Source organism: Mus caroli, unplaced genomic scaffold, assembly GCF_978045245.1.
Source record: "Mus caroli unplaced genomic scaffold, Mus_caroli_1 scaffold_17, whole genome shotgun sequence".
NCBI lineage: Eukaryota > Metazoa > Chordata > Mammalia > Rodentia > Muridae > Mus > Mus caroli.
In genome coordinates, this window is record NW_028227272.1 from 45,257,336 (window position 1) to 45,283,806 (window position 26,471).

Consider the following 26,471-nt stretch of genomic DNA (forward strand, 5'->3'; position numbering starts at 1 on the left):
GTGTGTGTGTGTGTGTGTGTGTGTGTGTGTGTGTGTATACACCCATAGAAGCCATGTTAATCCTTTGAAGCTAGAGTTACAATACAAGTAACTATAAAGTGCCCAGCATAGATGCTGAAACCAACTTGGGCCCTCTGGGAAAGCAGCAGGTCCTCTAACCATCCAACTATCTCCAGCTCACTTTTTTGTTTTTTTTTTTTTTTGTTTTTTGGTTTTTTTGAGACAGGGTTTCTCTGTGTAGCCCTTGCTGTCCTGGAACTCACTCTGTAGACCAGGCTGGCCTCAGACTCAGAAATCCACCTGCCTCTGCCTCCCAAGTGCTGGGATTAACGGCGTGTGCCACCACGCCCGGCTCACCAGCTCACATTCTTTTTTTTTTTTTTTTTTTTTTTTTTTTTTTTTTTTGGTTTTTCGAGACAGGGTTTCTCTTTATAGCTCTGGCTGTCCTGGAGCTCACTTTGTAGACCAGGCTGGCCTCGAACTCAGAAATCCGCCTGCCTCTGCCTCCCGAGTGCTGGGATTAAAGGCGTGCGCCACCACGCCCGGCCCAGCTCACATTCTTATATTTCCTTTATTTTGAGATGTTTCACTGTATCCTAGGTGTCTTGAACTTTTTAGCTCAGGCTATCCTGAAACTTGGCAGCAGCCTTCTCCACTTCTATGATAGCAGTGACCTGTCATAACCCAGCCCTCTAAAGTCTGGAATGATACATTTTTCCAGTTAGGATACTGGGGAGAAAGGGTGCAGGATATAGTGGCACATTGGCGAGGTGCTGTCTAGCATGCATGAAGGAAGCCCTGTGTTAGGTCAGGACTATAGTGACTCTCACCTGTAGTCCCAGAACTAAGGCAGGAATGTCAGAAGTTCAAAGACATTCTCAGCATGGTTATGGAATATATAATGCAGAGAAAAAATCTTAACACATTAAGAGTGGGCCAGTGAGCCAGGCGTGGTGGCGCACGCCTGTAATCCCAGCACTCGGGAGGCAGAGGCAGGCGGATTTCTGAGTTCGAGGCCAGCCTGGCCTACAAAGTGAGCTCCAGGACAGCCAGGGCTACACAGAGAAACCCTGTCTCGAAAAACCAAAAAAAAAAAAAAAGAGTGGGCCAGTGAGGTAGATTATCAGGTAAAAGTACCTGTCACCAAGGCCTAACAACCTGAGTTTGGTCCCCTACATCCACATGATAAAAGGGAAAAATCAGTGTGTGAGTTATTCAGGGTCTAGTGACTACACATGCACTTAATCCCAGCCTGGTCTACATATCAAGGTCCAGGACAGCAAGAACTATGGTTTTGGTTTGTTTGTTTGTTTTGACTTCTGTATATACACTATAGCACAGGAGAAATTTAAAAATAAAAACAGTATTAGTAATTGGGTAATGGGATGCACAGATTATTTACAGTAATAGATAGGGAATTGGAAATGAGAATGACACAGGTTTCCCTGTGTAGCCCTGGGTGTCTTGGAACTAACTGTAGGCTAGGATGGCGTCGAACTCCTGCCTCTGACTCCCATGCTGGTTTGCTCTATTATGCCCAGCGAAGTTTTATTTATTTATTTATTTATTTATTTATTTATTTATTTATTTATTTATTTTAACAATAACAACAACAACAAAAAGACGGAAAACACTCAACATGGAAGATCCCTGCAAGTCAGGTTCTGACTGTGGTCTCCTAGAGCTCATTCCATCCTGAGGAAAAGCCAGAGCTCTCCAAATGGCCCTCAAGCCTTTCCTTATTACTTTCTTCCTCCCTTATCTCTGACATCCTCTCCAGCAACCCTGCCCTTTGTTGTTTTTTTTTTTTTTTACTTTGAGCAAATCCTCCCAGTGGTTCTAGCCTTATCTTCGTTCCTGGAATGCCTTCTTGTAGATGTCCCTGGACTTGTTTTAAACTTACCTGCCTTGGAGATGGCTCCTGGGGTGAGTGTTTTAGTGCAAGCCTAGTGCCTGTGAGTGACTCTTTCCAGTGGATCCTGGGAGCCCAGTTGCACTGACACTTTTACACTTTTACTGCCTCGGGTTGTTGTGTGACACTTCCTCTGAAAGTAAAGATGAGAAGTGGTTTTTTTTTCTTTTTGGTTTTTCGAGACAGGGTTTCTCTGTATAGCCCTGGCTGTCCTGGAACTCACTTTGTAGACCAGGCTGGCCTCGAACTCAGAAATCCGCCTGCCTCTGCCTCCCGAGTGCTGGGATTAAAGGCGTGCGCCACCACGCCCAGCTGAGAAGTTTTATCCTGAGGTCCTAACCCTCTATCTTGTTTGTTTGAGATAAGGGGCATAATCAGGGAGAGTGACCTTGAAGTCCTCAGCTCCGTGGCCCACCCAGGTGCTACTTCACCGGAAGCTCTGTCATTTCCCCCATTGTGCTAAGGATGGAACCCACTACCTTGTGTATGCAAGGCAAGTTCTTAACTTGAGTCCGCCTCCTAGAACAGGGGTCTATCCTGTATTTGATGCTCAGTGCACGTGGGTTCATTTCCCAACCCTGAAAATCATGACAAATGCATGCTGTCTCCCCTCTTAAAACAGCGAAGAATAAAAATTGTAAATTACTTTGAGATCAGTATTTAAAGCTTCTTGGGGGGGGGGGCAGGAGAGATGGCTGGGGTTTAAAAGCACTGGCTGCTCTTTCAGAGTACCTGAGTTCGGTTCTCAGCAGCCACATGGCAGGTTATACCTGTCTGCAACTTCAGTTTCTGGGTGCTGTTATACAGGCATACATGCAGACAAAACACCAATGAACATATAACAGGTACCTGATGCCCCAAGTTTGGTCCCTGGGTCCTACATAGTAGTAGAAGGAGAAAACTTAATAACCATTAAGTTATACTCTTCACCTTCCCAATTCACTATGGCATGCACAGACAGGCACAATAAGTGGATATAGTTTAAGATCTCAAGCTTGGAATAGTGGTATACACCTGTAATTCCAGCTGTTAAAACTGGTGCAGGTGGATAGAAGCTTGAATCCAGCCTGGGCCACATGCATAGCTAGTGGGAAATTTTGTCTGATACTACAAATGCACATATTTAAGATTACATTCATTCAAGAATAAACATTTAAGTGTCACGAAAAACTCATGCTTTAGTGGCAGCTGGAAGAACAATCAAGTCGTTCTGGAAAGCACTGCAGGTTTTCCTTTCCCAGCCAAGTGAGTCAAGAATGCTAGTCTCTTGTCTTTGGGATTAATGTCTGTGTGACGTGGGGTCCTGAGACTGAGGCTTCAAGGGGAGAGGGAGGAAGATACCCATGTCTGCTGGGCTGTGAACCAGAGTCCTTGAAGCTGCTGCTGCTCCTGACCTGCTCGGTCTCTAGCAACAAGATCTTGAGGTTTGTGACCATTGACTGATCAAAGGCTGACACTTCGTGTGTGTTTGTTCATTGAATGCACAGACTATGTTCAATCCCCAAGGGCTCAGTGCAGCCAACTTGGTACATGTTCAGTTATTCCAGGAGTATCATGATTCATGACATGTAGACAGCAGGGAGAGGACATCATGGGCTATTATAGGACAGCCTTTCTGTCGTGGAATCTCTCCCAGACCTCTGTCCATTCTTCTTAGTCTTTGCTCTATGAATGGCCACAATCTTTTTTTTTTTTTAAAGATTTTTTTTATGTATATGAGTACACTATAGGTGTTCTGAATGATATCCTGGCTGGAAGTTCCACCATACCCCATATTTATGGTGATATGTTTTACTAGGACACTCTTGGCAAATTTCTGGACTTTGGCTTGGTGACACTGAAGAATAGAGTTTGCCATTAACCCCTGAAATAGTAAAACATGAGAATGTCAAAGCCCTTGCTGATCATACGGTCAGCCTCATCTAAAACAACAGCATCAGCTATGTAGGCTAACCAATTTCTTCTACAAAAAAAAAAAAAAAAAGGAAAAAAAATCACCAGGCGTGGTGGTGCACACCTTTAATCCCAGCACTGCACTCGGGAGGCAGAGGCAGGCGGATTTCTGAGTTCGAGACCAGCCTGGTCTACAAAGTGAATTCCAGGACAGCCAAAACTATACAGAGAAACCCTGTCTCAAAAAAAAAAAAAAAAAAATCCATAATGCTCCAGATAATGGCCACCACCATATGCATACAATGGTAGATGATCTCGTTTTCTCTTTGATGGACATGCCTCAGATTTCCTTTTACCTCACTCATGGTGATATTTCAGGATGCTAAGGGTCTGCTTGGCCAGTTCTCATGAGGGGCAGATGGTAAGTTCATAGGGCCTATCTTAGTATTCTGTAGCTGTGAAGACACACCCTGACCATTGTAACTCTTTTTTTTTTTTTTAAAGATGTATTTATTATATGTAAGTACACTGTAGCTGTCTTCAGACACTCCAGAAGGGGCAGTCAGATCTCATTACGGATGGTTGTGAGCCACCATGTGGTTGCTGGGATTTGAATCCCGGACCTTCGAAAGAGCAGTTGGGTGTACCCACCGAGCCATCTCACCAGCTCCCCCCCCCCCCATTGTAACTCTTATAAAGGAAAGCATTTATTGGGGCTTGCTTACAGTTTCAGATACTTTGAGAAATGCAGTCCATTTCCAGCATGGTGGCATGCAGGCAGACATGGTACTGGAGAAGAAGCTAAGGGTTCTACATCCAGATCCTAGGACAGAAGGAAGAGTGAGTGCCCCACTGAGACTGTCTTGGTCTCTTGCAACCTCAAAGCCCTGCCCCACCCCCAGTGACACTTTATCCAACAAGGCCACACACCTTAGTCCTTAGTAGTGTCACTAATAACTAAACCTTCAAATATGAGCTTATGGGGACCTTTCTTATTTAAGCCACCATAGAGCCCTTTAGGCCTTGAGAATGACAGTCATGTTTTCTGTTCCCGACCACACTGTGAAGGGCAGTGCAAACACCAGTGTCTAGCCTGAGCTCAGGAAAGCAGTGTCCGTTATGTCCTATACTAACAGGATGGTGGGGGTCCCATGGATTTTAGTGTGTGTTGGCGTTGGGAATGCCTTGTTGAGGCCTTAGAGGATGGCTGAAGGAAACTTCATTTACTTCTACATTCTTATTTGGAGATTGATACCATCTCTTTCTGTGAAAGGTGCTCTTCCAAACTTGGTCCTACTCAAAATATGGGTGTTACCCAAGTATGATGGTGCATGCCTTTAATCTCAGCACCTGGGAGGGAGCGACAAGTGGATCTATGAGTTTGAGACCAGCCTGAACTATAGAGAAAGTTGCAGGACATCCAGAGCAACACAGAGAAGCCCTGCATTGGGAATGAGTATGTATGTATGTATGTGTGTGTGAGGGTGTGGGGAGAGACAGGGAGGGAGGTATAGGTTAGCATATGTGATATCCTTGTGTTTCCTTCAAGGACATAAGGATGGACACTAAGCCACATTCTATGGAATCTTCTCTCCCCTCCATTTCTTTCTAGCAGAGTCTGCATGCTTCAGCTCCTGCCATCCGAGAAAGCTGATGCCACTCTTGTCTCTTTAGTGCCTCTGTCCTGCTGCCTCCCTGCTCCCTCCACAGCACCCTTGTGTGTTGTTTCCTGCAGTACTGTCTGCTCTAAAGCAGTAGCCACCTGTAGCAGTTACTCTCCTGTTGCTGTGGTAAAACACCATGACAGGCATTACCTAGAGAAGAAAGGGTTTATTGGGGTTTATGGTTCCAGGGGGGATATGAGTCCATGACAGGCAGAACAGAATTAGTGTGTATCTTGGACTGCAAGGAGGAAGCAGAGAGGGGGAACTTTTAAGAGCTCAAACTTTGCCTCTCCCCCTGCCAGTGACACACTTCTTCCAGCAAAGGTACATCTTCTGAACCTACCCACATAGCAGTACCAACTCCAGACCAAGTATTTCAACATAGGAACCTACAATGGACATTGTCATACAAGCCACAGCAATGCTGCTGGAATGACACATAGGACGACATCCCATCCTAGCCTTCATTTTCAGAGAGGCTCTGTCAATACGTTGCCAGTGTCCACTTTCACTCGTGTCCCTATTCCTGAAATTTTTTGCAGCATTGACCTCCAAGATTGTCAGCTCTGACTCTGCCTGAATTCTGTTGATCTCCTTGATGCTCTTTGGCCCTGCAGCTCCCTTGCTGGTGCTGAAGCTGGCAGTGTATCTGAGGTTGTCCTTGCACATCTTCCTGTAAACCTTGGAAGACTTAGCCCAGCTTCATTCTGAGCCAGGCAAGCACTGGGAGGCTTAGCAACTTGGGATTTCACTTGTCTCAGGTTGTTCACACACCCCTCATCTAATGCACCTAGCATGCCCACCTTTGTAAGTATAAAAGAAAGATGAAATTTCAAGACCTGTAAGTCATATAAAGTACTCAGAAATTGCTGATTGTTTGTGAGCCTAGAGGCTGCCTGGGGCTGAGAATAAAGAAAAACAAACCTGGGTATACCCCATAGTTAAAATATTCCTGGGAACAGCTTGAGCATAAGATAAAGGGGAATGTGACTATTCGAACTGAGTCAACAACTCACAGAACTCTGACACCCTGCGCGTACATGTAATTTTTCTGCTGATGTTTGAATAAGCCAATAGTGTGTTGCTATGCTGAATTCCACACCCCTAAGCCCCTTACCCCAAAAAAACCCCTAGCTTTCGAGCCTCGTGGCTGAAATCCATTATCTCCTGTGTGGGATGCATGTCGGTCTGGAGCTCCGTAATTAAACGTCCTCATGTAATTACATCAAGAGATGATAGTCCTTCATGATTTTTTGGGTGCACACCGAATCGGGAATTGGGTGGGGGTTTCCCCACTAGGTCTGTCAAGTATGTATGTGCTCCCTGCAGCAAACAGTCGAACGGCTCCCTTGTAGACACTTCCAGTAACTAACTCCCCTTTCTCTGAGACTACTTAAATGTATTCTAGGACATACCTGGGTTTAGGAAAGGTAGTGTGCTAATCCAGCCTGAATCCATTTTGGGTGACTATGCAATAAGTAAGATTGTGTTATTTGATTGAACTTTTAGAAGAGAATCTAATTTCTCACCTTATGGCTATGCAAAATTGGGCTTGCATCCTGGGAAAGAATGTGCATTTGAGCAAAGGCATAACATAGTCCAGACCTGCCAGTCAAAATAAAGAAATTTACGTTGGAGAGATGGGTAAGAAGTTAAGAGCAGCCGGGTGTGGTGGCGCACGCCTTTAATCCCAGCACTTGAGAGGCAGAGGCAGGCGGATTTCTGAGTTCGAGGCCAGCCTGGTCTACAAAGTGAGTTCCAGGACAGCCGATGCTATACAGAGAAACCCTGTCTCAAAAAAACAAACAGACAAAAAAAGAGCACTAGCTGCTCTTCTAGAGAAGCAGGATTAGATTCTCAGTGCCTGCCTAGTGGCTCTCAACCCCCTGTAACTCCTGTTACAGGGGATCTGATACCCTCTTCTGACTTCCCCAGAACCAGACACATTTGTCATGCATAAGACACATGTAGTCAAACACATACAATAAGAAGTCCCCTAAATAAGTTAGAATATAAAAAAATAAACTTTATAAATAAAAAAAAAAAGAAGTCCCAAACAGTAACTCTTGCCTAATTCTTCAAACTCCTGTTGACTTGCACCATATCTGATTGTAACCATCACTCAGTTTTGAATAAAGTTTCCTTATTGTGCAGTCTGTGTGTTCTTCTTTGATTCCTTAATTAAGATTCCAAGAAACTGGAAATACCCTTTCTAGAACATCGGTAACAGTTTCCACGTGTGTGCATAACGGAGGACTCATCATGCTCCTCCCACACACACACTCTGAATTAGTAGCGACTGCAGGTGGTACAACTCTAATGGAGAAGTTTCAGGCTTCCTATGCTGATTGGAGGGGTCTACTGGGTGGCACCCACATGACCATATTACCTCAGCCACTATCTCTCCAGGTGCTTCTTGAAGAACCCATGAAGGAAGTGTACCTAAAGCCACGAAGATGCTAAGCCTTGAAAAACAGGAAAACATGTGGATTGCAAGGCAGCTGCCATCCTAGTGCCAGAAGCTTAGAGCTTGGTTCACAGCACCTATATAGAGGCCCACAACGATCCATAACTCTATTTCCAGAGAATCTACACCATCTTTTGACCTCTATGGCACCAAGCACACATGTGGTGCACACAGATACAAACAGGCAAAACAGACACACAAAATAATGAGATTAGGCTTTTAATTTAAAAAACAGAAAATTAGAACTGGGTGTGGTGGTGCACGCCTTTAATCCCCAGCACTTGGGAGGCAGGCAGGCTGATTTCTGAGTTCGAGGCCAGCCTGGTCTACAGAGTGAGTTCCAGGACAACCAAGGCTACACAAACCCTATCTCAAAAAAATTTTAAAAAATAAACTAAACAAACAAAAATCCCAGAAAATTAGAAAACAATTTTTTAGGATTTTTTTTACATGCATAAGTGTATTGCCTGCATGTCTGGCTGTGCACCATGTGTGTGAGTGCCCAAGATGAATAGAAGTTAACTTGGAAACTGATAAATGGTGGGGGTGGGGTTAAGTCTGACAGTAATCAACAATGAACTAGGCACCAGAGGCAGAAAGTTCAAACAAACAAAAAAGTGATTCTTAGCTGGGCCTTGTGGCCCAGGTCTATAATTTCAGCCACTCTGGAGGTAGGGGGAAAAAAAATCACGAGTTAAAACTTGCCTGGTTATAGTATATGTAATGTTATTTTATGTGACGTAATGACACTCTGGTGTGCAAGCACACAGGTACACATACATGCACACACACCCACACACATTTCTAAGTTCTCTTCAGGATGAGGTCCTGAATAACAGAAAATTCTGGGCTGGGAAAAGAGGAAAGCGGAGATACACCAAAGGACCTGCAGGCAGGAGTTAGGAGAACAATCCCCAACATAGCCGGAGGGCAACTAATCTATTAGTATAGTAATGGACCATCAATAATTTATCCCAAGAGCTGGGCGTGGTAGTGCACGCCGGTAATCCCAGTACTCAGGAGGCAGAGGCAGGGGGATTTCTGAGTTCGAGACCAGCCTGGTCTACAAAGTGAGTTCCAGGACAGCCAGAGCTATACAGAGAAACCCTGTCTCAAAAAAACAAAAACAAAAACAAAAAAAAACCAACAACAAAAAAGAATTTATCCCATTGGGCTAGTGAGATGGCTCAGAGGATAAGATCACAGACTGCTCTTCCGTAGGTCCTGAATTCAAATCCCAGCAATCACATGGTGGCTCACAACCACCCATAATGACATCTGATGTGACATACTCTTCTTGTCTGAAGACAGCTACAGTGTACTTATTTATTAAAGTAAATAAAAAATAATAATAATAAAAATAATTCATCCCATCAAAAAGTTTCTCCTGGCTCAGGACATAGCATTGAAGCAAGAATCCTAGGAGATGAGACAGAGTCAGTGCCAAGATGATCCTTAGCCACTGTGAAACCAATGCTGATCCAAATAGAAACACTCAAGTTCAAAGGCAAAGGAGGGATGAAGGAGTGATGAGGCTGAAGAAAACAGGCCTACAGGGATGGAGATGGTAAGTGAGGTGACATCTGTGAAGGGATTGTTCTTTGCACAGCATCATAGGATGAAGTGTTGAGAAGGTCTATCAGGAATGTGCTGGAAAGGGGCATAGCACAACTGAGACTGTTCTGTGACCACAGGTGAGGCAGTTATAGCATTAGACCATAATATCAGTTGGGGGTGGGTGGGTAACAGACCCTGAAATAATGCAACTAGGTTATGGCACTTAATTACTATAAGCCAGCAGGCTAGAACTTCCAAGAAGATTGACTGGCAGTTAGAGGGCCCTGACCTCAAGGACTATGAGGCTGGGATCCTTGTGGGCAAAGCAAACAGGCAGTCAAGAGGCTGTAGCCCCACATCAACAAGCAAAGAAGTCAAGGGGAAGAGGGATGTAGTGCAATGGTTAGAGTGCCCATCTAACATCCCTGAGACCCTGGGTTTGGTCCCTTTCGGTGCATAAACTGGATGTGGTGACACATACCTGTGATCCCAGCTCCTGAGAAGCAAAGGCAGAAGTGGAAGTTCACCCTTTGTCTCTGCTACATAGTAAGTCAATCTAAGCTCCCTGAGACTTTGTCTCAAAACAAAATAGAAACAACAAAAAGAACCAGTCAGAGGCTAGAGGAAACGGATATCTCCAAGGGCAGTCACCCAGACTAAAAGACAGGATCAAGTCAGCCAAGGCGGATCAATGCTTCAAGTCTAGACTGTGCTACATAGCGAGTTTCCACCTCATAAAAAACGTTTTGTAACACAAGATGAGGCAATACAAGAGCAAAGTGACTTCCAGCTGAGTCACTGAACCAGGGAAGCTGGCTTAGTTTTCCTGAGAGGAAGAGGTTTGGCCAGTCACAGTCCTTTGTTTGCAATAAGCATAGCCATTTATTTGAGCCAATCACAGTCTTGTCTCTTAGCAGCAATCCCAGTGATTGAAGCTTGTGTCTTGGACCAGTCATAACTTTACGTCTTAATGCCAGGCATCCATCTGCTAGGGTATCATCAGGTCAGTGCTTCTCCACTGGCCAGGCAGAAATGATTCCAGAGTCATCTAGAAACCATCAGACAGGACAAGTCTAGAACCAACTGTTTCCAGCTGGCTTTGATCCCAATACTCGGAAGGCAGAGGAAGGAAGATCTCTGTGAGTTCCAAGCCAGCCTTATCTGACCCTCAAAAAAAAAAAAAAAAAAAAAAAAATTTTTTTTTTTTCAAGCTTAGACTGCCAGCAGTCAGAAACCAGACAAACAGCAAACATTCTTCAGTTGTCTCAAGGTATGCATGGAATGTTCCTAAATGACTGGTGCTGGCCTAAGAGGAAACTATCTGTCTATCTGTCCTTTTGCCCAAGGCATCCAGACTTGTAAGGGAGAACCTAACAGCTGCTATTTGGGTACTCAAGTTACTCCCCCGAAAACCATCTTTGCCTATTAGAAAAATGGTTATCAGGAATGCTCACTAATGCAAATTTATTTTATTATTATTTTTAAAGATTTATTTATATATATGTAAGTACACTGTAGCTATCTTCAGACACACCAGAAGAGGGCATCAAATCTCATTACAGATAACTATGAGCCAACATGTGGTTGCTGGGATTTGAACTCTGGAAGAGCAGTCAGTGTTCTTAACCGCTGAGCCATCTCTCCAGCCCACTAATGCAAATTTAAAGAACTAATGATAAACACTAAAAATGGTGAAATTTAAGCAAATCTTAACAGTGCTTAACACCGTCAAGTGCTTTAGAAACAGTGGTGTGCACCATCTCTACCAGTGAACTATATCCCTAGCCTAATCTATGTGGTTGTTGTTACTTTGAAATAGGCTCTCCTGTTATATTTGGCCCAAGCTGATGTGGAACTTGGATTCATAGCTGAGTACGACTTTGAACTTCATACTTTGACCTGCCCAGCACTGAGATAGCAGGTGTCTGTCACTACAAGCTGCCCTCCAGCACACCTGCTTTGCAAGGTGATGGGGATTGAAGCCAGACCCTCATTCGTGCTAAGGCAAGCACCAGGTGAGCTACAGTGCCAGAACCAACCTAGGAATTCTTAACACCAAACTTCAGCTACTTCAAGGAGACATGAATTCATCTTTGTATTCTAGTCTGTTTAACAAACTGTTCTCTTTCATAGGAAACATCCTGAAGAAAAGCTCCAAATACAGAAAGGAAAAAAAGAGTGAATGGCTCATTTCCCTCCCTCCCTCCCTCCCTTCCTCCCTCCCTTCCTCCTTTTATCTTTTTCTTTTCTTTCTTTCTTTCTTTCTTTCTTTCTTTCTTTCTTTCTTTCTTTCTTTCTTTCTTTCTTTCTTTCTTCCTTCCTTCCTTCCTTCCTTCCTTCCATTTCTTCCTTCTATTTCTTCCTTCTTTCCTTCCTTCCTTCCTTCCTTCCTTCCTTCCTTTCTTTTCTTCCTTTCTTTCTGGTGCTGGGGATCCAACTTGGTGCCTTATGTATGCTAGGTGTGCATTGTAGAACATAACCAGGCCAAGAACTCAATGTATTATTTCTTTGAGACAGATCTCACTATGTCATCTTGGGTGACCTTATAGACCAGACTCTCCTCGAACTCTTAGAGATTCATCTGCCTCTGCCTCCAGAGTGCTGGGATTAAAGGTCTGTATCACCACTATATCCTGCTATATTCATTTTTAAATATCTATTTTTTATTTGTGTGTGTGTGTGTCTGTCTGTCTTTCTGTTGGTCTGTCTAAGCTGGCTCTCTTGGAGTCTAGAGGTGTTAGATCCTCAGGAGCTGGAGTCACACATAGATGATCATGACCCACACCCAACAAGATTGCTAGGAATCCAACTTTGGTATGCTCTCAACCACCAGGGCATCCCTATAGACCTCAGAAATCAAGTTTAAAAAATTATGTTTTTAGCCTAGCATGGTAGATTTTAATATAATAAAGATAGTCTTTAATCCTGCCCTTGGGATGCAGAGGATGGCAAGGGTACATAGAAAGACCCTGTTATATTTGGGGGAGAAAAAGTTATGTTTTTAGTTTGGTTGGTTGGTTTTGTTTGAAGCATCTCACTATGTAGACCAGGCTGGCTTTGAACTTAGAGAGACCCACCTGCATCTGCCTCCTGAGTGCTGGGATCAATGGTGTATGCCCCCACCACCTGACTCAGTTATGGTTAAGGGTTTTATTTTTTATTTAGACAGACTTGAATGTAGTAGTTGTCTACAGGTCTTCTTTATACCCCCTTAGTTGGTTAATTCTGCTCCCACCTTCTTCTCCATCCTTGCTTAGATCCCCTTGCAGCTAACACTGCTTCCCTTTACTTCCAGATCAAGGGTCTTATGCTGTGTCCTCTGCACCTTCAGACTTCTTGCCTCATCTCTCTCATATGAACCCATTGCCAAGTGCATGCTGGGAAAGCAGCCTACTAATAAGCCGCATCTCTAGCGGCCATTTTCACTTTTATTATATCATTGTTGCTGGGAACCAAACTCAAAACTTGGTGTGCACTTGGCAAACATTCTATCAGTCCTACATTCCCAACTCCAAATCTTACCCTTTTTGAGGGGTGGGAAAGGAGAACCAGAGGTGTTTAGGAGGGTTTCTCGTGTAACCCTGCCTGCTGTAAACTATACAAACCATTCTGGCCTTGAACTTGTTGCCACCTGTGTCTTCCTAGTGCTAGGATTAAAGACTTGAGCTGCCCCACCTAGTTTAAGTGGGCTCTTGTTATCTGGGAGTGGGTCTTACCTTTAATCCCAGCTGTACTGAGGAAGGCAGGCAGAACTGTGTGAATTTTAGGCTAGTTTGGTGTACATATCAAGTGCCAGGCCAGTCAGGGGTATACAGTGAGACCTGTTCCTCCCCAAAAGAAAGAAAGCTTTTTAAAATTTTTATTTATTTTTTATTTTTTTATTTTTCTGTTCTACTTAACCAGTCTTGACCGACAGTTGTGCATGAGATCGCTGTAGTCCCACATCTCGTCAATCATTTCTTTCTGTGTTTGCCCTTGTTCTTCTCCAAGTTGGCTGGCTTGCCTTTCCAGGAAAGTTTTGCTGCTGCTGCTGCTGCTGCTGCTGCTGCTAGTTTGTTTGTTTGTGTTTGTTTGTTTTTGTCCTTGTTCACTTTAGTCTGGTGATATTTACCTGGGGTGTTGGATTCCTTGGGACTTGACACCAGGTAAGTGCTGAGATTCGAACCCCAGTCTTTGACATGAGTACTCGTAACCACGGAGTCATCTCTCCAGCCTCTCAGCCAGGTACAACAACTAAGATCTCAGGGTGACCCACCTAGCAAACTGAGCAGACGGGGCTACATGAGGCTTGAAAGTAATGCTTGCTCTGTGTTTGTTTGTTTGCTTTTTTTGTGTTGTTGTTGCTGCTGCTGCTTTGGGTGTTTGTTTGTTTGTTTGTTTAGAAAGAACAAAATGATCCAAAAACAAGCAGAAGGAAATAAATGTAAGACTATGAAATTGAATAAATAAAGGAAAAAATTTTGTTAGGATTTTGTTTGTTTTTGAGACAAGGTCTCAGCTGTAGCCAACAGGATAACCCTGACTGGACCAGAACTTGGTGGGGTAGCCCAGAGAAGTTTCAAACTCAGGGATCTGCTGGCCTCTGCTTCCTGCCTGAATGCTAAAGCTAAGGACGTGTGACATCATGCCTGACTGGTTTATTATTATTTTTTAAACAAGAAGAAAAAGAAATTTTGAGTGTTTCCACTGCCCAGTCACATTAACCCAAGCATTTCGTACATTCCCTGGTTGTCTGTCCTGCCCTGTGTGTGCTGATGTAGTGCCCTAGAAGGGGATCATGCAGCTTTAATGTTATACACCTGGCTGAACTATTAATTTTGTGTGTCTCAGACAGGTCTCACTGTGCACTTTTGGCTGACCTGGTACTCTACATATAGACCAGGCTGCGGTCTGCCTTGGCTTTCCAACCATTGAGCTTAAACGTGTGTAACACCACACTTAGCTTTAGTGAAAAGGTTGTTTTTTATTTTGTTTTTTAAAAAGATCTATTTATGCTGGGCGGTGGTGGTGCACGCCTTTAGTTCCTACACTTGGGAGGTAGAGGCAGGCAGATTTCTGAGTTCAAGGCCAGCCTGGTTTACAGAGTGAGCGCCACGACAGCCAGGTCTTTACAGAGAAACCCTGTCTCGAAAAGCAAAACAACAAAAACAAAAATCTATTTATTTTCTGCATATGAGTCACCGTAGTGGTACTGATGGTTGTGAGCCTCCATGTGGTTTGCTGGGAATGAAGGTGTTACTTGATGCTCCAGTCTGCTCTGCTCACTAAAGATTTATTTATTACTATATCTAAGACATTGTAGCTGTCTTCCAATCTCATTGTGGTTGCTAGGATTTGAACTCAGGACCTTCTGAAGAGCAGTCAGTGCTCTTAACTGCTGAGCCATCTCTCCAGCACAGTTGTTTGTCTTTTAAATTCCAATTTAAACTTAATTTTACATATAGATGTCTTCCTGTATGTATGCACATATGTACCATCAGAAAGTCTCACTCAGAAAGAACTCTAGCATGCGAATGGGGCAGAGAGGCCCCTACAGGTGATCGGTGTACTTGGGAGGTTGAGGCAAAAGCACTGTCAAAAGGTCAAGGACAGCAGGGCGTGGTGGCGCACGCCTTTAGTCCCAGTACTCCAGAGGCAGAGGCAGGCGGATTTCTGAGTTTCAAGGCCAGCCTGGTCTACAAAGTGAGTTCCAGGACAGCCAGGGCTACACAGAGAAACCCTGTCCCGAAAAACCAAAAAAAAAAAAAAAAAAAGAAGAAGTTGAAGGACAACCTGGGCTTTGTCTCAAATACCACAAACCTTAGGCAACTAGGTCGCCTTTCTTAATCATCCAAAGCAGGAATATAGTCCCCACGTGGGAATGAAGAGTCCTTACCTGTCCTTAAGTCCCTGGACATTATTCAGTTTCTCTCCCACAAAGGAAGGAGCCAGGGTTATCTGCTATTATCGGCCTACCTCTAGAACCAGTGTTACTAGACTGTCAAGAAACACCCGAGGGAATCATGGAAATACAGATTCCTGGGACACACCCTCAAAGAAAGGATTCAGGAGATAGGTACAGCTTCGTAATTTAGATTTCCAGACAATTCCTCAATAAATTAAAGATTACTTTTTCTTTTTTTCTTTTCTCTTTTATTTTTTTAAAATTGTTGGCTCACTCCTTTTTTTTTTTTTTATTTTTTTGAGACAGGGTTTCTCTGTGTAGCCCTGGCTGTCCTGGAACTCACTCTGTAGACCAGGCTGGCTTTGAACTCAGAAATCTGCCTGCCTCTGCCTCCCGAGTGCTGGGATTAAAGGCGTGCGCCACCACACCCAGTCTTCTTTTTCTTTTCTTATTTTGGTTTTTCAAGACTGGATTTCTCTGTATAGCCTTGGCTGTCCTGAAACTCACTCTGTCCACCAGGCTGGCCTCAAACTCAGAAATCCACCTGCCTCTGCCTCCCAAATGCTGGGATTAAAGGTGTGTGCCACTGTTGCCCGGTCTGGCAAGATTACTTTTTTTTTTAGGCTGTCCTTTCTTTCTTTGTTTGTTTTTTTTTTTTTAATTTTATTTACTTATTTATTTATTTTTTAGACACTCTGTAACACAGAAGGAGTGGGAAAGTTTGTTTTTCACTTTTTCTAGGTCTCTTGTCTGTCTTGTCATGTCTTGTCCTGGGATTCAAAACGTCCAATTTGAAGGTTTAAAGTTTCCATCTTTCCTGGCTCAGCCTCCCAGGCACTGGGATCACTACCATGCGCCACCACCCTGAGGGAGGGTCCTTCTTTGTCGTCCAGTCAGAACTCTAGGTCATGACCCTCCTGCTGCTATTTCTGCATCCGGAGCACAGAGGTTATAGACATTTGCCAGGAGGACAAAGCTCAAGAGACTAAATTTTTTAATTTTTTTTTTTTTTATTTTTTTAAAGGAGGAGGTGCGGCCGGCTTTTGATTTACTTAAGAACTCAGCTTTTTGCTATCAATTATCTACTGAGACAGAGAACTGATAAAATCACTGTCAAAGAGAAGAGGGTGGAGAGAGGAGGAGGGGGAAGAGCTTAATTGGGCCACAGGAAGACAGGAAGCAGTCATTTACTTATAAAAGAAGTCGGCATCCATTCAGCGGCTGCCTTTGTCTTCTCACAAGCCTGCCTGAAAATGTCATACTACGGCCTGGAGACTTTCAACGAGGTAAGAGAATTAATTCTCTAAGAGAACTGGTTTTCTCTTGGGAGTTCTTTTTCATTTTGTCTAGGGCTCCTGTCTGGCTTCCGAGGAACTGCCTGGGTTTAAGGCCTCAATCTTGGAACCCTCTCTGCTTGATAACCCCCCCCCCCTCCACTTTTGACACTATGTATTTCCTGGGAGTAAAATGAAACTGTTTCCTTGCTAAAGGAGTAAATCCTCCCAGACAAGGAAGGCTGAAGGTAGGATTAAAATCTACCGAGAAGGTGAGCTAAAATTAAGTGGAAATTTTTGATAACTTACATTTAAAAAATAAAGTAGCCATTTTTCCCCCCTAAGGAGAAGTAACCAGTTCCCAATACCTCTAATGCCTAGTTGGTGGGTTTCCCCATCTCAGATTGGGTGATTCTGGGCCAGGTAAGGGCCACTAGCCTGTCAATATTGCTTTTAGGCCTCACCATGTTCGTTTCATTTGGTTTAGTTTGGTTTTTGTTCTTGTTTTTTGTGTTTTGTTCGTTTGTTTGTTTTGGCTTTTGTTGTTGTTATCGTTGTTTGTGGTTGTTTTTTGGTTTTTTTTTCGAGATTGGGTTTCTCTGGCTCTCCTGGAACTTGTTCCATAGACCAAGCTGGCCTAGATCTGCCTGCCTCTGCCTCCCAAGTGCTGCACGATTGAAGGCCTTTGTCATTAGTCCCCACCCCTAACCCCCAGCTCATTGTTTTTTATGGTAGCAGAAGTGGATTTGTGTCTGGGGGAACTTTGATAAGGCGCTATACAAATGGAAAAAGAAATCCTTATTTCAAGTTTGGAAGTATTGGTGTTGAGATTTCCATAGGAGAAGGAAGGGGAGGGGACCAAATCTTCAGGAACTTCCTCCAGGAGGTGTCACTCTCTAGTTGATTGATGCCTTGCTTTTCTGAGCATTTAGAAAGCCCTTCCACAGTGGCTTGGTAGTTCCCAGCCACCTGCTTCCTGAGGTTGTCTTCTGTATTTCAACACCAAGACTCTGATGGTAAATGAATTCAGCAGAAACCCGCCACTGCTTCTCTTTGCAGAACCAATCTGAGGAAAACTTGGATGAAGAAAGTGTGATTTTAACGCTGGTCCCCTTTAAGGAGGAGGAGACAATCACAGACTACCCTACGCAATCAAATGTGTCTTCTTCAACCTTAGACCACACACCACCAGGTATCTATCATCCAATGTCAGAATCCTGGCCAAAATAGTGTAGGTTTGAGATAGCTTTCTAAGTAAGACTCTGGAAAGCCAAGATAAAGTACAGTTGTTTTTTTTTTTTTTTTGTGGGGGAGGGTGTTATTATTTATTTGTTTGTTTGTTTGTTTGTTTGTTTTTTGAGACAGGGTTTCTCTGTATAGCCCTGGCTGTCCTGGAACTCACTTTGTAGACCAGGCTGGCCCCGAACTCAGAAATCCGCCTGCCTCTGTCTCCTGAGTGCTGGGATTAAAGGCATGCACCACCACTGCCCAGCCAAACTCTGTTCTTAAGGGCGGGTGCTGCCTCTCTTGTCTGGGTACACTATGATTTTGTTGTGATTGCCTGGCAAAGTACACAGTTTTGATACAAGGATCATTGCTGCTCTCTAGACCAGGCTAGCCTCCAACTCACAGAAATCCTCTACTCCCTCCGCCCACCAACACACCTCCAGTTTTACCTCCCTGGGGTTGGGGTTAAAGGTACACACTACCATATCAGGCAAGCTTCTTAAACCTCACTGAGATTTTCAAATTTCACTCATCTCAGTTGTTAAGCCCCGTGCACTGCTTTGTTTAAGGTGGGAATTGGGCAAGGTACCGGGAAGCTGTCACCCCACAGCTAGACAGAAGTTCAAAGACACTGATCCACAGTAGTGTGACTTTAAAAAAAAAAAAATGAGGTTAAAGGACAGGGGGTGGGGGCAGGACCTGTGCCTAGCATATAGGAAGGCTGAGCAACACCACTCTCTTTAAGAAAAGGTTAACAGGGTGGCTCAGTGCCTTTAATCCCAGCACTTGGGAGGCAGAGGCAGAGTATATTAAATATCTTGCTTACTGAAAGGACATGGTAGCAAAAGCCTGTAGTCCCAACACTTCGTGGGCTGAGGCAGGTAGGTGTTGCCATTATACTCTTTTGACATTATGGTCACATGACATGTTTTTGTGAAGCTGGGGATGAAATCTAGCCCCCTCCTGTAGTGGGCGTATCTCCAACTGAATGAAAATCAAGTCCCAGGTCTTCCTCAATTGCGTATGGAATGTCGTCAGTGGAGGCCATATGTCTTAAAACAAATGACCAAAATGAACACACCACCACAAAACCTGCCTATTAAAACCTGCCCTTAAAAAGTCTTGGTGCCAGCCGGGCGTGGTGGCGCACGCCTTTAATCCCAGCACTCGGGAGGCAGAGGCAGGTGGATTTCTGAGTTCGAGGCCAGCCTGGTCTACAAAGTGAGTTCCAGGACAGCCAGGGCTATACAGAAAAACCCTGTCTCGAAAAACCAAAAAAAAAAAAAAAGTCTTGGTGCTTCAAAGTAAGGTAGTACAAGCTAGCCTCAGAGCAGCTGGGGACTGGGGGTGCTATTTATAGAAAGTGACACATAGGTAGAGTTCTGGAGCAATGCTGATTTGGGGTGCATTTTAGAAGCGGTTCTTTTGATTCTGTAGAAACAACTGGGTGTGTGTGTGTGGGGGGGTACTTCAAAATCTAGACTTTGGCCATTTTTGAGTAATTTCCCCCCCTCAAGGCTGGGTTTTGCTGTTTAGTCCTGACTGTCGTGGAACTCTGTAGAACAGGCTGGCCTCGAACTCTGCCTTCAAAGTACTAGGATTAAAGTTGTGTTCCATCACATCTGGCTTGCTATTGGACTTTTTATTTAGCTGAGGATGGAGTGAACTCCTGGCCCTAGGCTGTAGGTGTTGTCATTACACTCTTTTGACATTATGGTCACATGACATTATGTTTTTGTGAAGCTGGGGGTGAAACCTAGCCCCTCCTGTAGTGGGCGTATCTCCAACTGAATGATATCGATAGCCCCTGCATCCAGACACAGGATCAGCCAAAAGTATTTGCTCCTGTAGTTGCTGAAGCCAATAAAACAAGCAAACAAACAGGCTAAATATCCTTAAACACGTCTTTAATCTCAGCTCTTGGGAAGCAGGCAGCTCTCTGAGTTTGAGGCCACCTTGGTTTACAAAGCAAGTTCCAGGACAGCCAGGGCTACACAGAAATCCTGTCTCCAAAACAAAAACAAAAACAATAAAAACCAGGAGAGGAGGAGGGGAGAGGAGAGCAGAGGAGGGGAGGGGAGGGGAGAGAGAGAGAGAGAGAGAGAATATTTCAGCTGTCTAGAATGCATATGGCAGATTCACAGCAAGCATATGATTAAAATAAGATAGAATCTTATTAGGATTTATTATGTAAATATGTATTACTGTCCCAGGTCTCCTATTTTAAGGGGTCTATGATCTCGGTCAAGTGAATTCCTCATTGTCATTTTCATAATTGGAGGAAAACAAAAAGAAGCTATCTTTTTTTTTTTTTTTTTTTTTTTTTTTTTTGGAGACAGGGTTTCTCTGTGTAGCCCTGGCTGTCCTGGAACTCACTCTGTACACCAGGCTGGCCTCAGAACTCAGAAATCCACCTGCCTCTGCCTCCCAAGTTCTGGGATTAAAGGTGTGCGCCACCACTGCCCAGCCCAAGAAGCTATCTTTATATACAAAGTGGTTTGTGAGAAGAATCTTAAAGCAGTCCCTGAACACTATTGCTTTCTCCCTGTTCGTTCTTCTCTCAGCCCGTTCTCTGGTGAGGCATGCGGGAATCAAACACCCAACCAGAACGATACCAAGCACCTGCCCTCCGCCCAGCCTGCCTCCTATCAGGGACGTGTCCAGGAACACTCTTCGGGAGTGGTGTCGGTATCATAACTTGAGTACCGATGGCAAGAAAGTTGAGGTCTATTTGAGACTTCGGAGACACTCATATTCTAAACAAGAATGTGTAAGTGACAGCTGTGGTGACGGGGTTGGGGGATGGGCTCTCCCTCTGGGGTTAGCTGTCTTACTGAAATTGTTCTAGGAAATCTCCCTTGAAGGCAGGGTTCCAGGCATACATCCAAATGAGTGCCTGGAGCTCAGAGATCCATCTACCTCTGCCTCCTGAGATTAAAGTTGTGTGCCAACACACATAGCAGGATGTCTGGAAAATGTCTTTTTTATTATTATTATTTTTTTTATTATATGTAAGTACACTATAGCTGTCTTCAGACACTCCGAAGAGGGAGTCAGATCTCGTTACGGATGGTTGTGAGCCACCATGTGGTTGCTGGGATTTGAACTCCGGACCTTCGGAAGAGCAGTCGGGTGCTCTTACCCACTGAGCCATCTCACCAGGCCTGGAAAAGGTCTCTTAAGTGTCTTAGGCTGGTCTTCTACCTCCCAAGTTCCTCAATTACAGGCATGAGCCATTGTCCCTAGTGGTAAGCTTCTGAGGCAGTCCCTTACTATGTGGTCCTCCTACCTCAGTCTCCCAGTCTAATAGCTGTGAGCTGCGATTACAGCCCTCATTACTCTGGCTCCACATGAATTATGATTCAAATGTAATCCAGTAAGATGATTTCATATTCAAACCTACCTGAACCCCCTGAGACAACACTAGTTCTTCATCTCTGGGGGTTTTGTTGCTTTCAAATCTGAGTATGACAGCTAAGCATGACACACACCCTGGGGTCCACGAACTGGGAATGTGGGGGCAGTAGTGTCTACAGCTCAAGGTTTTCCTCAGCTACACAGTAAGTTCTAGGTCAATGAGTGTCACCTCCAAACAATAAGAGGAGCTAGGTGGGTGACAAATTTCAGTCCCAGTACTTGGGAGAATGAGGCAGGAGAAGGGCAGGCAGCAAATCCAAGGTCATCCTAAGCTATAAAGTAAGATGGAAAATAAAACAAAACATGGGGCATAAAAAGGAACAAAAACAAAGGAGTGATTGTACTCTTAACAGTCTGGGTCTTGAACTAGTGATCTTATCTCTTTTTTTGTTTGTTTGTTTGTTTTTTGAGACAGGGTTTCTCTATATAGCTCTAGCTGTCCTGGAACTCACTCTGTAGGGTAGGCTGGCCTCGAACTCAGAAATCTACCTGCCTCTGCCTCCCAAGTGCTGGGATTAAATGCCTGTACCACCACGCCTGGGGCCAGTGATCTTATCTTGATCTTCAGTTTTTTGTGCAGTGTGTACATTACATACCTGTGTGCACAGGGAGGGCAGAAGGGAGGGAGGCTTTTCGTATCCTATCAGTATATCTACCCCTTTGTGGTGCTCAAGTTTTCTCAGCTATTCTGAAAGCCAGCTAGCACCAACAAAAACCTGTCTCCATCCCCCTTAGGAGCTATTGTTCTAGGCATTTGTTGGGGACACCCAGCCGATTACACACTGTTGCTGGAGTCAGTGATTCGTCCCCACTGAGCCATCTGTCCAGACCAATCTGTGCTTTTGCTTTTATCTGCCAAAATTCTCTCTCCTTAGAGAACCAACACTCTAGAAAGAAGTAGTGTTTCCAAAATTGCCACCCAGTGTGAACTTGTGAAATTTGCATACCGAGCCTGAGCACTTAGGCATACTGGTGAATTTCCTTTGCAGCATATTCCCAATACATCTCGTGAGGCCAGAATGAAGCAGGGTCCCAGGAAATCCAAGATAGTCTTCAGAGGAATCGGGCCTCCAAGCAGCTGCCGAAGGAGAAGGGAGGAGAGTGGTGTCCTGGAAATTCTAACTTCACCTAAGGAGTCCACATTTGCAGCCTGGGCAAGAATTGCCATGAGAGCAGCTCAGTCAATGTCTAAGAATCGATGTCCTCTTCCGTCTAATGTGGAGGCCTTTCTGCCACAAGCCACTGGTAAGACCTCCCTAAAGATGTGAATGCTATTCTTTCAGAAGCGTGGTTAACCTCAGCAGGAGACAGAAAGACATAAAGTAGCAGGGGGTTAAAGTCTGAAGACTAACCTGGTAGGGTGGTGCCTATGTAAAATTTCCGCACTTGGGAGGTGGAGGCTGGTGGGCCAGTAGTTCAGTGCCATCCTTCACTTTATGCTGAGGTCAAGGACACACCTGGGAAGTCAAAGACCACCTCACAAAATGTAGCGAACTTAGAACAGATTGCTTCTCAATCTTCCTGCTGTGACCCCTAACCACACAATTTTTGTTGTTGTTGTTGCTACTTTAAGAACTGTGATTTTGCTACTGTTATGAATTGTAATGTAAATATTGTTGGAGATAGAAGTTTATCACAGGGATCAAGACTGATCTAGGTGGAGAACCACTGATGTAGAGGATAAATTTGACTCATGTAAGGCTCCATTTTTAAGCTGGGCCTGGTGGCCTTGCAAAGACAGGTGGATCTCCGAGTTCAAGACCATCCTGGTCTACAGAGTGAGTTCCATCCAGGACAGCCATAGTTACACAGAAAAACCTTATCTCAAATAAGACAACAAAAATCTGGTTGGTCATAACTACACAAGTTCATTATGTTGTTGTCTTCTCTTCCACTAATCTCTAGGTTAGGACCGCAGCACCTTAGTCTAGCTCTGGAGGGTCTCTTGTAATCAGGTCCCTCTAGGATCACTCTTTCTATTCAAGATTACATTGGCTTTCCATGTTTTATGCTCCTGTGTTGATTATTATTATTTTGAAACTTTGGGAAGTATGTTGAACCTCTGGTTTGATTTTTTTGTTGTTGTTGTTGGTGGTGGTTTTTTCTTGTTTTTGTTTTGTTTTGTTTTTTGTTTTTTTTTCGAGACAGGGTTTCTCTGTGTAGCCCTGGCTGTCCTTGAACTCACTCTGTAGACCAGGCTGGCCGCCTGCCTCTGCCTCCCAAGTGCTGGGATTAAAGGTGTGTACCACCATTCCTGGCTCTGGTTTGCTTTTGAGAAGAGAACTATATATACAATATTGATTCTTCTGGTCTAAGACCATGGTGGGGGTCACATCATTATTTCACTTCCTTGGTTCCTTTTATTCCAAAGTATGTATGCATGTATGCATTGGGGCAATTGTATATGAAAAATTCCCCCTTGATTTAGCAGTCATGGCTCTTTTAGTGAGATCAGTACAAAGTAGTGTACTACAGACAAGTGGACTATGAGTCAGAATACCTGTGTCAGCTCATTGGAGAAAATGGTATTGAATACTATAAATACTGGCTACCTCTACTGTTACAGGGAAAACAAAGGTTTGTGGGGCTTGGCTCAGTGGTAAAGTCTTGCTTAGCATTTGTGAGGTCCTAGATTTAATCTCCAGTATTGGGAAAAGAAAGACAAGTAGAATATCAGTATTAACAATAAGTATATTAATATGTAAACCATTTAGCAAGGTCTTGAACACAAAGTGAGCATTCTGCAAAGCGACTAAGGTTCTTGTGGTCAGAAACAGTCATCTGACTGGTTTTCCATGCATTGTTCTTTATTTACTTTGTTCTAATACTTAGTTTTTTCAGTGCGAATTGTATAAAGGGTTTTTGACAGCTTATGAGCCAGCAGGAAATGCATTGGACTTTTAGTAAAGAGGCACTGACTGAGAGGTGGTGGAGAGTTGTCTTGATTTTCTTTTTTTTTTTTTTTGGTTTTTCGAGACAGTGTTTCTCTTTATAGCTCTGGCTGTCCTGGAGCTCACTTTGTAGACCAGGCTGGCCTCGAACTCAGAAATCCGCCTGCCTCTGCCTCCCGAGTGCTGGGATTAAAGGTGTGCGCCACCACGCCCGGCTTTGATTTTCTTGTTGTTGCTTTTCTTTCTACCTCTCAGGATCCAGATGGTGTGTTGTCCATGGTAGGCAGCTCCCTGCAGATAAGAAAGGCTGGGTTCGCCTGCAATTTCTTGCTGGACAGACCTGGGTTCCAGACACTCCCCAAAGGATGAATTTTCTCTTCCTGTTACCGGCCTGTATTATCCCAGAACCAGGAGTGGAAGATAATCTGCTATGTCCTGAATGTGTTCACAGGTAATCCCTTAGTACCTCTCTTGGCATGGGAAACTGAAAAAGGAAGATGTCTAGATGAATTTTTCTGACTAACTGAACAGAAGCCAGAGAGCAAACACTCTATTTTTCTAATTCCCCATATTGATCAGGTGAAAATAGGAAACAGCTTAGAACTGCATAAGGGCGACTTATTCTCATAAGTCTGAATAATGTGCCTGAGAAGTGTGGAACCCAGTCTAAAACCAAGACTGTTAAAAGGGGCCTGCAAGGTAGTTCAGTGAGCATAGTGCTTGCCTCCCTTGAATAAAATCCTAGATTTGATCCCCAACACAGTATAGAGCCAGAGGTAGAAGCCAGCCTAGGCTATGTGAGACCAAGCCCCAAGGAAAGTGTACCTTGGCCTTATAGATAGTGCTTTTGATTTGAGTTATATTTATTTATTTGTTGGTTTAGATCACTGATGTTTGAGGACCCAGGCATGTCACAGTACACGTGATCACAATAAAAAACCAGGTCCTTATGGTCCCAGCTGCCAGCCCTGAATTAAATTTCAGAACTCAGCATCTATGCATGAGTACAAAAACAACCTTCTGCTCATTGAGAATATTCGGGCACATAGAACATGTGAACAACCCCCCCCCCAAAAAAACAACAACAACAACAAAAAACCCAACAAAACAAAACAAACAAAAAACAAAAGGTCGGGCATGGTGGTGCACACCTTTAATCCCAGCACTTGGGAGGCAGAGGCAGGCAGATTTCTGAGTTCGAGGCCAGCCTGGTCTACAGAGTGAGTTCCAGGACAGCTAGGGCTATGTAGAGAAACTCTGTCTCAAAAAACCAAAACCAACCAAACAAAAAACAAAAGAACATGTGAACTCTGAGCAGCCTTGACTGTAGCTCTTCATTCATCAATCCCAGCATTCAGGCAGTCATCTCAGGGGCTCCAGAAATGGAAAAGGCTCCCTTATTTATTGTATGTGCTCATTTTGTTTGGGTTTTGAGTCAAAAAGTCTAGGCTGGCTTCAAAGTCTATAGAGATCCACCTACCTGCCTTTGTTAGTGCTGGGATTAAAGATGTGCCCCACCACCCCCAGCTTTTATCTCTGTTAAGGGAAAACTCTGGCTTCTCCCCCTTGCAACTTTTAAAAGTTTTTCTTTAACATTTGTCTTACAGCAACAAGAAGATCCTAAGAAACTTGCAAATTAGAAGCCGTGCAAAGAAAAATGCCCTACCCCCAAATATGCCGCCTTAGACAAGATTTTACTCTGATCTAAAGGGAATGGAAGAATATTCTGTGATCCCTATAATGGCTAAAAACAAACAAACAAAACAAACATAAACCTGGCTGTCAGTCATCAGAAGCCCCTCCTCCTGTCTCCCAGCAGAGTGGAGACTCTGCTGACAAATCAGCATCCATCTCTCTAACAACAGCCCGCTGCATCTTAACATCTCTGACTGACAGCTCCCTTATGGCCTTGTGCTGGATTTGCATCACTCTAACAACAGCCCGCTGCATCTCAGCATCTCTGATAGCTCCTCATGGCCTTGTGCTGGATTGGCTAAATGCTTAGCTATCTGAGAAATGATTTGGTTTTACTGGGTTTGTTTTGCTGTACTTTTTTTATATAGATTTTTTTTGGGGGGGGGATGGGGAGCAGTTTCAAATTAACAAAGCAGAATGTACTTTTTTAAAAAAAATATATATATTTTTTTTTGAGTGGCTTTATCATGTAGCAACTCCAGTGGACCTGGAAATTCTAGGTAGACCAGACACATATTGGGATTTACATGCCTGTGCAATACCGCCTAGCCCGTACTGATATATGTTTGACTAGTATAGATCTGGGTGTT

At 44.0% G+C, this 26,471-nt stretch overlaps 1 protein-coding gene across 1 annotated transcript; it reads left to right on the forward strand.

Moving 5' to 3' along the window:
• The first annotated feature begins 16,630 nt into the window (after positions 1–16,630).
• Dppa2 (developmental pluripotency associated 2) lies at positions 16,631–26,347 on the forward strand. Its single transcript, XM_021185497.2, has 6 exons — positions 16,631–16,663; positions 17,711–17,843; positions 20,443–20,648; positions 22,285–22,540; positions 24,442–24,637; positions 25,794–26,347. The coding sequence occupies exons 1-6, from the start codon at positions 16,631–16,633 to the stop codon at positions 25,870–25,872; spliced, it is 903 nt and encodes a 300-aa protein (XP_021041156.1). The 3' UTR covers positions 25,873–26,347.
• The last annotated feature ends 124 nt before the right edge of the window (positions 26,348–26,471 follow it).

Coding starts and splice junctions, on each gene's coding strand:
- Dppa2 (XM_021185497.2), top strand. CDS start 16,631: ATGTCATACTACGGCCTGGAGACTTTCAACGAG. Junction 17,844..20,442: donor CTTAGACCACACACCACCAG/GTATCTATCATC, acceptor TTCTTCTCTCAG/CCCGTTCTCTGGTGAGGCAT. Junction 20,649..22,284: donor CATATTCTAAACAAGAATGT/GTAAGTGACAGC, acceptor TTTCCTTTGCAG/CATATTCCCAATACATCTCG.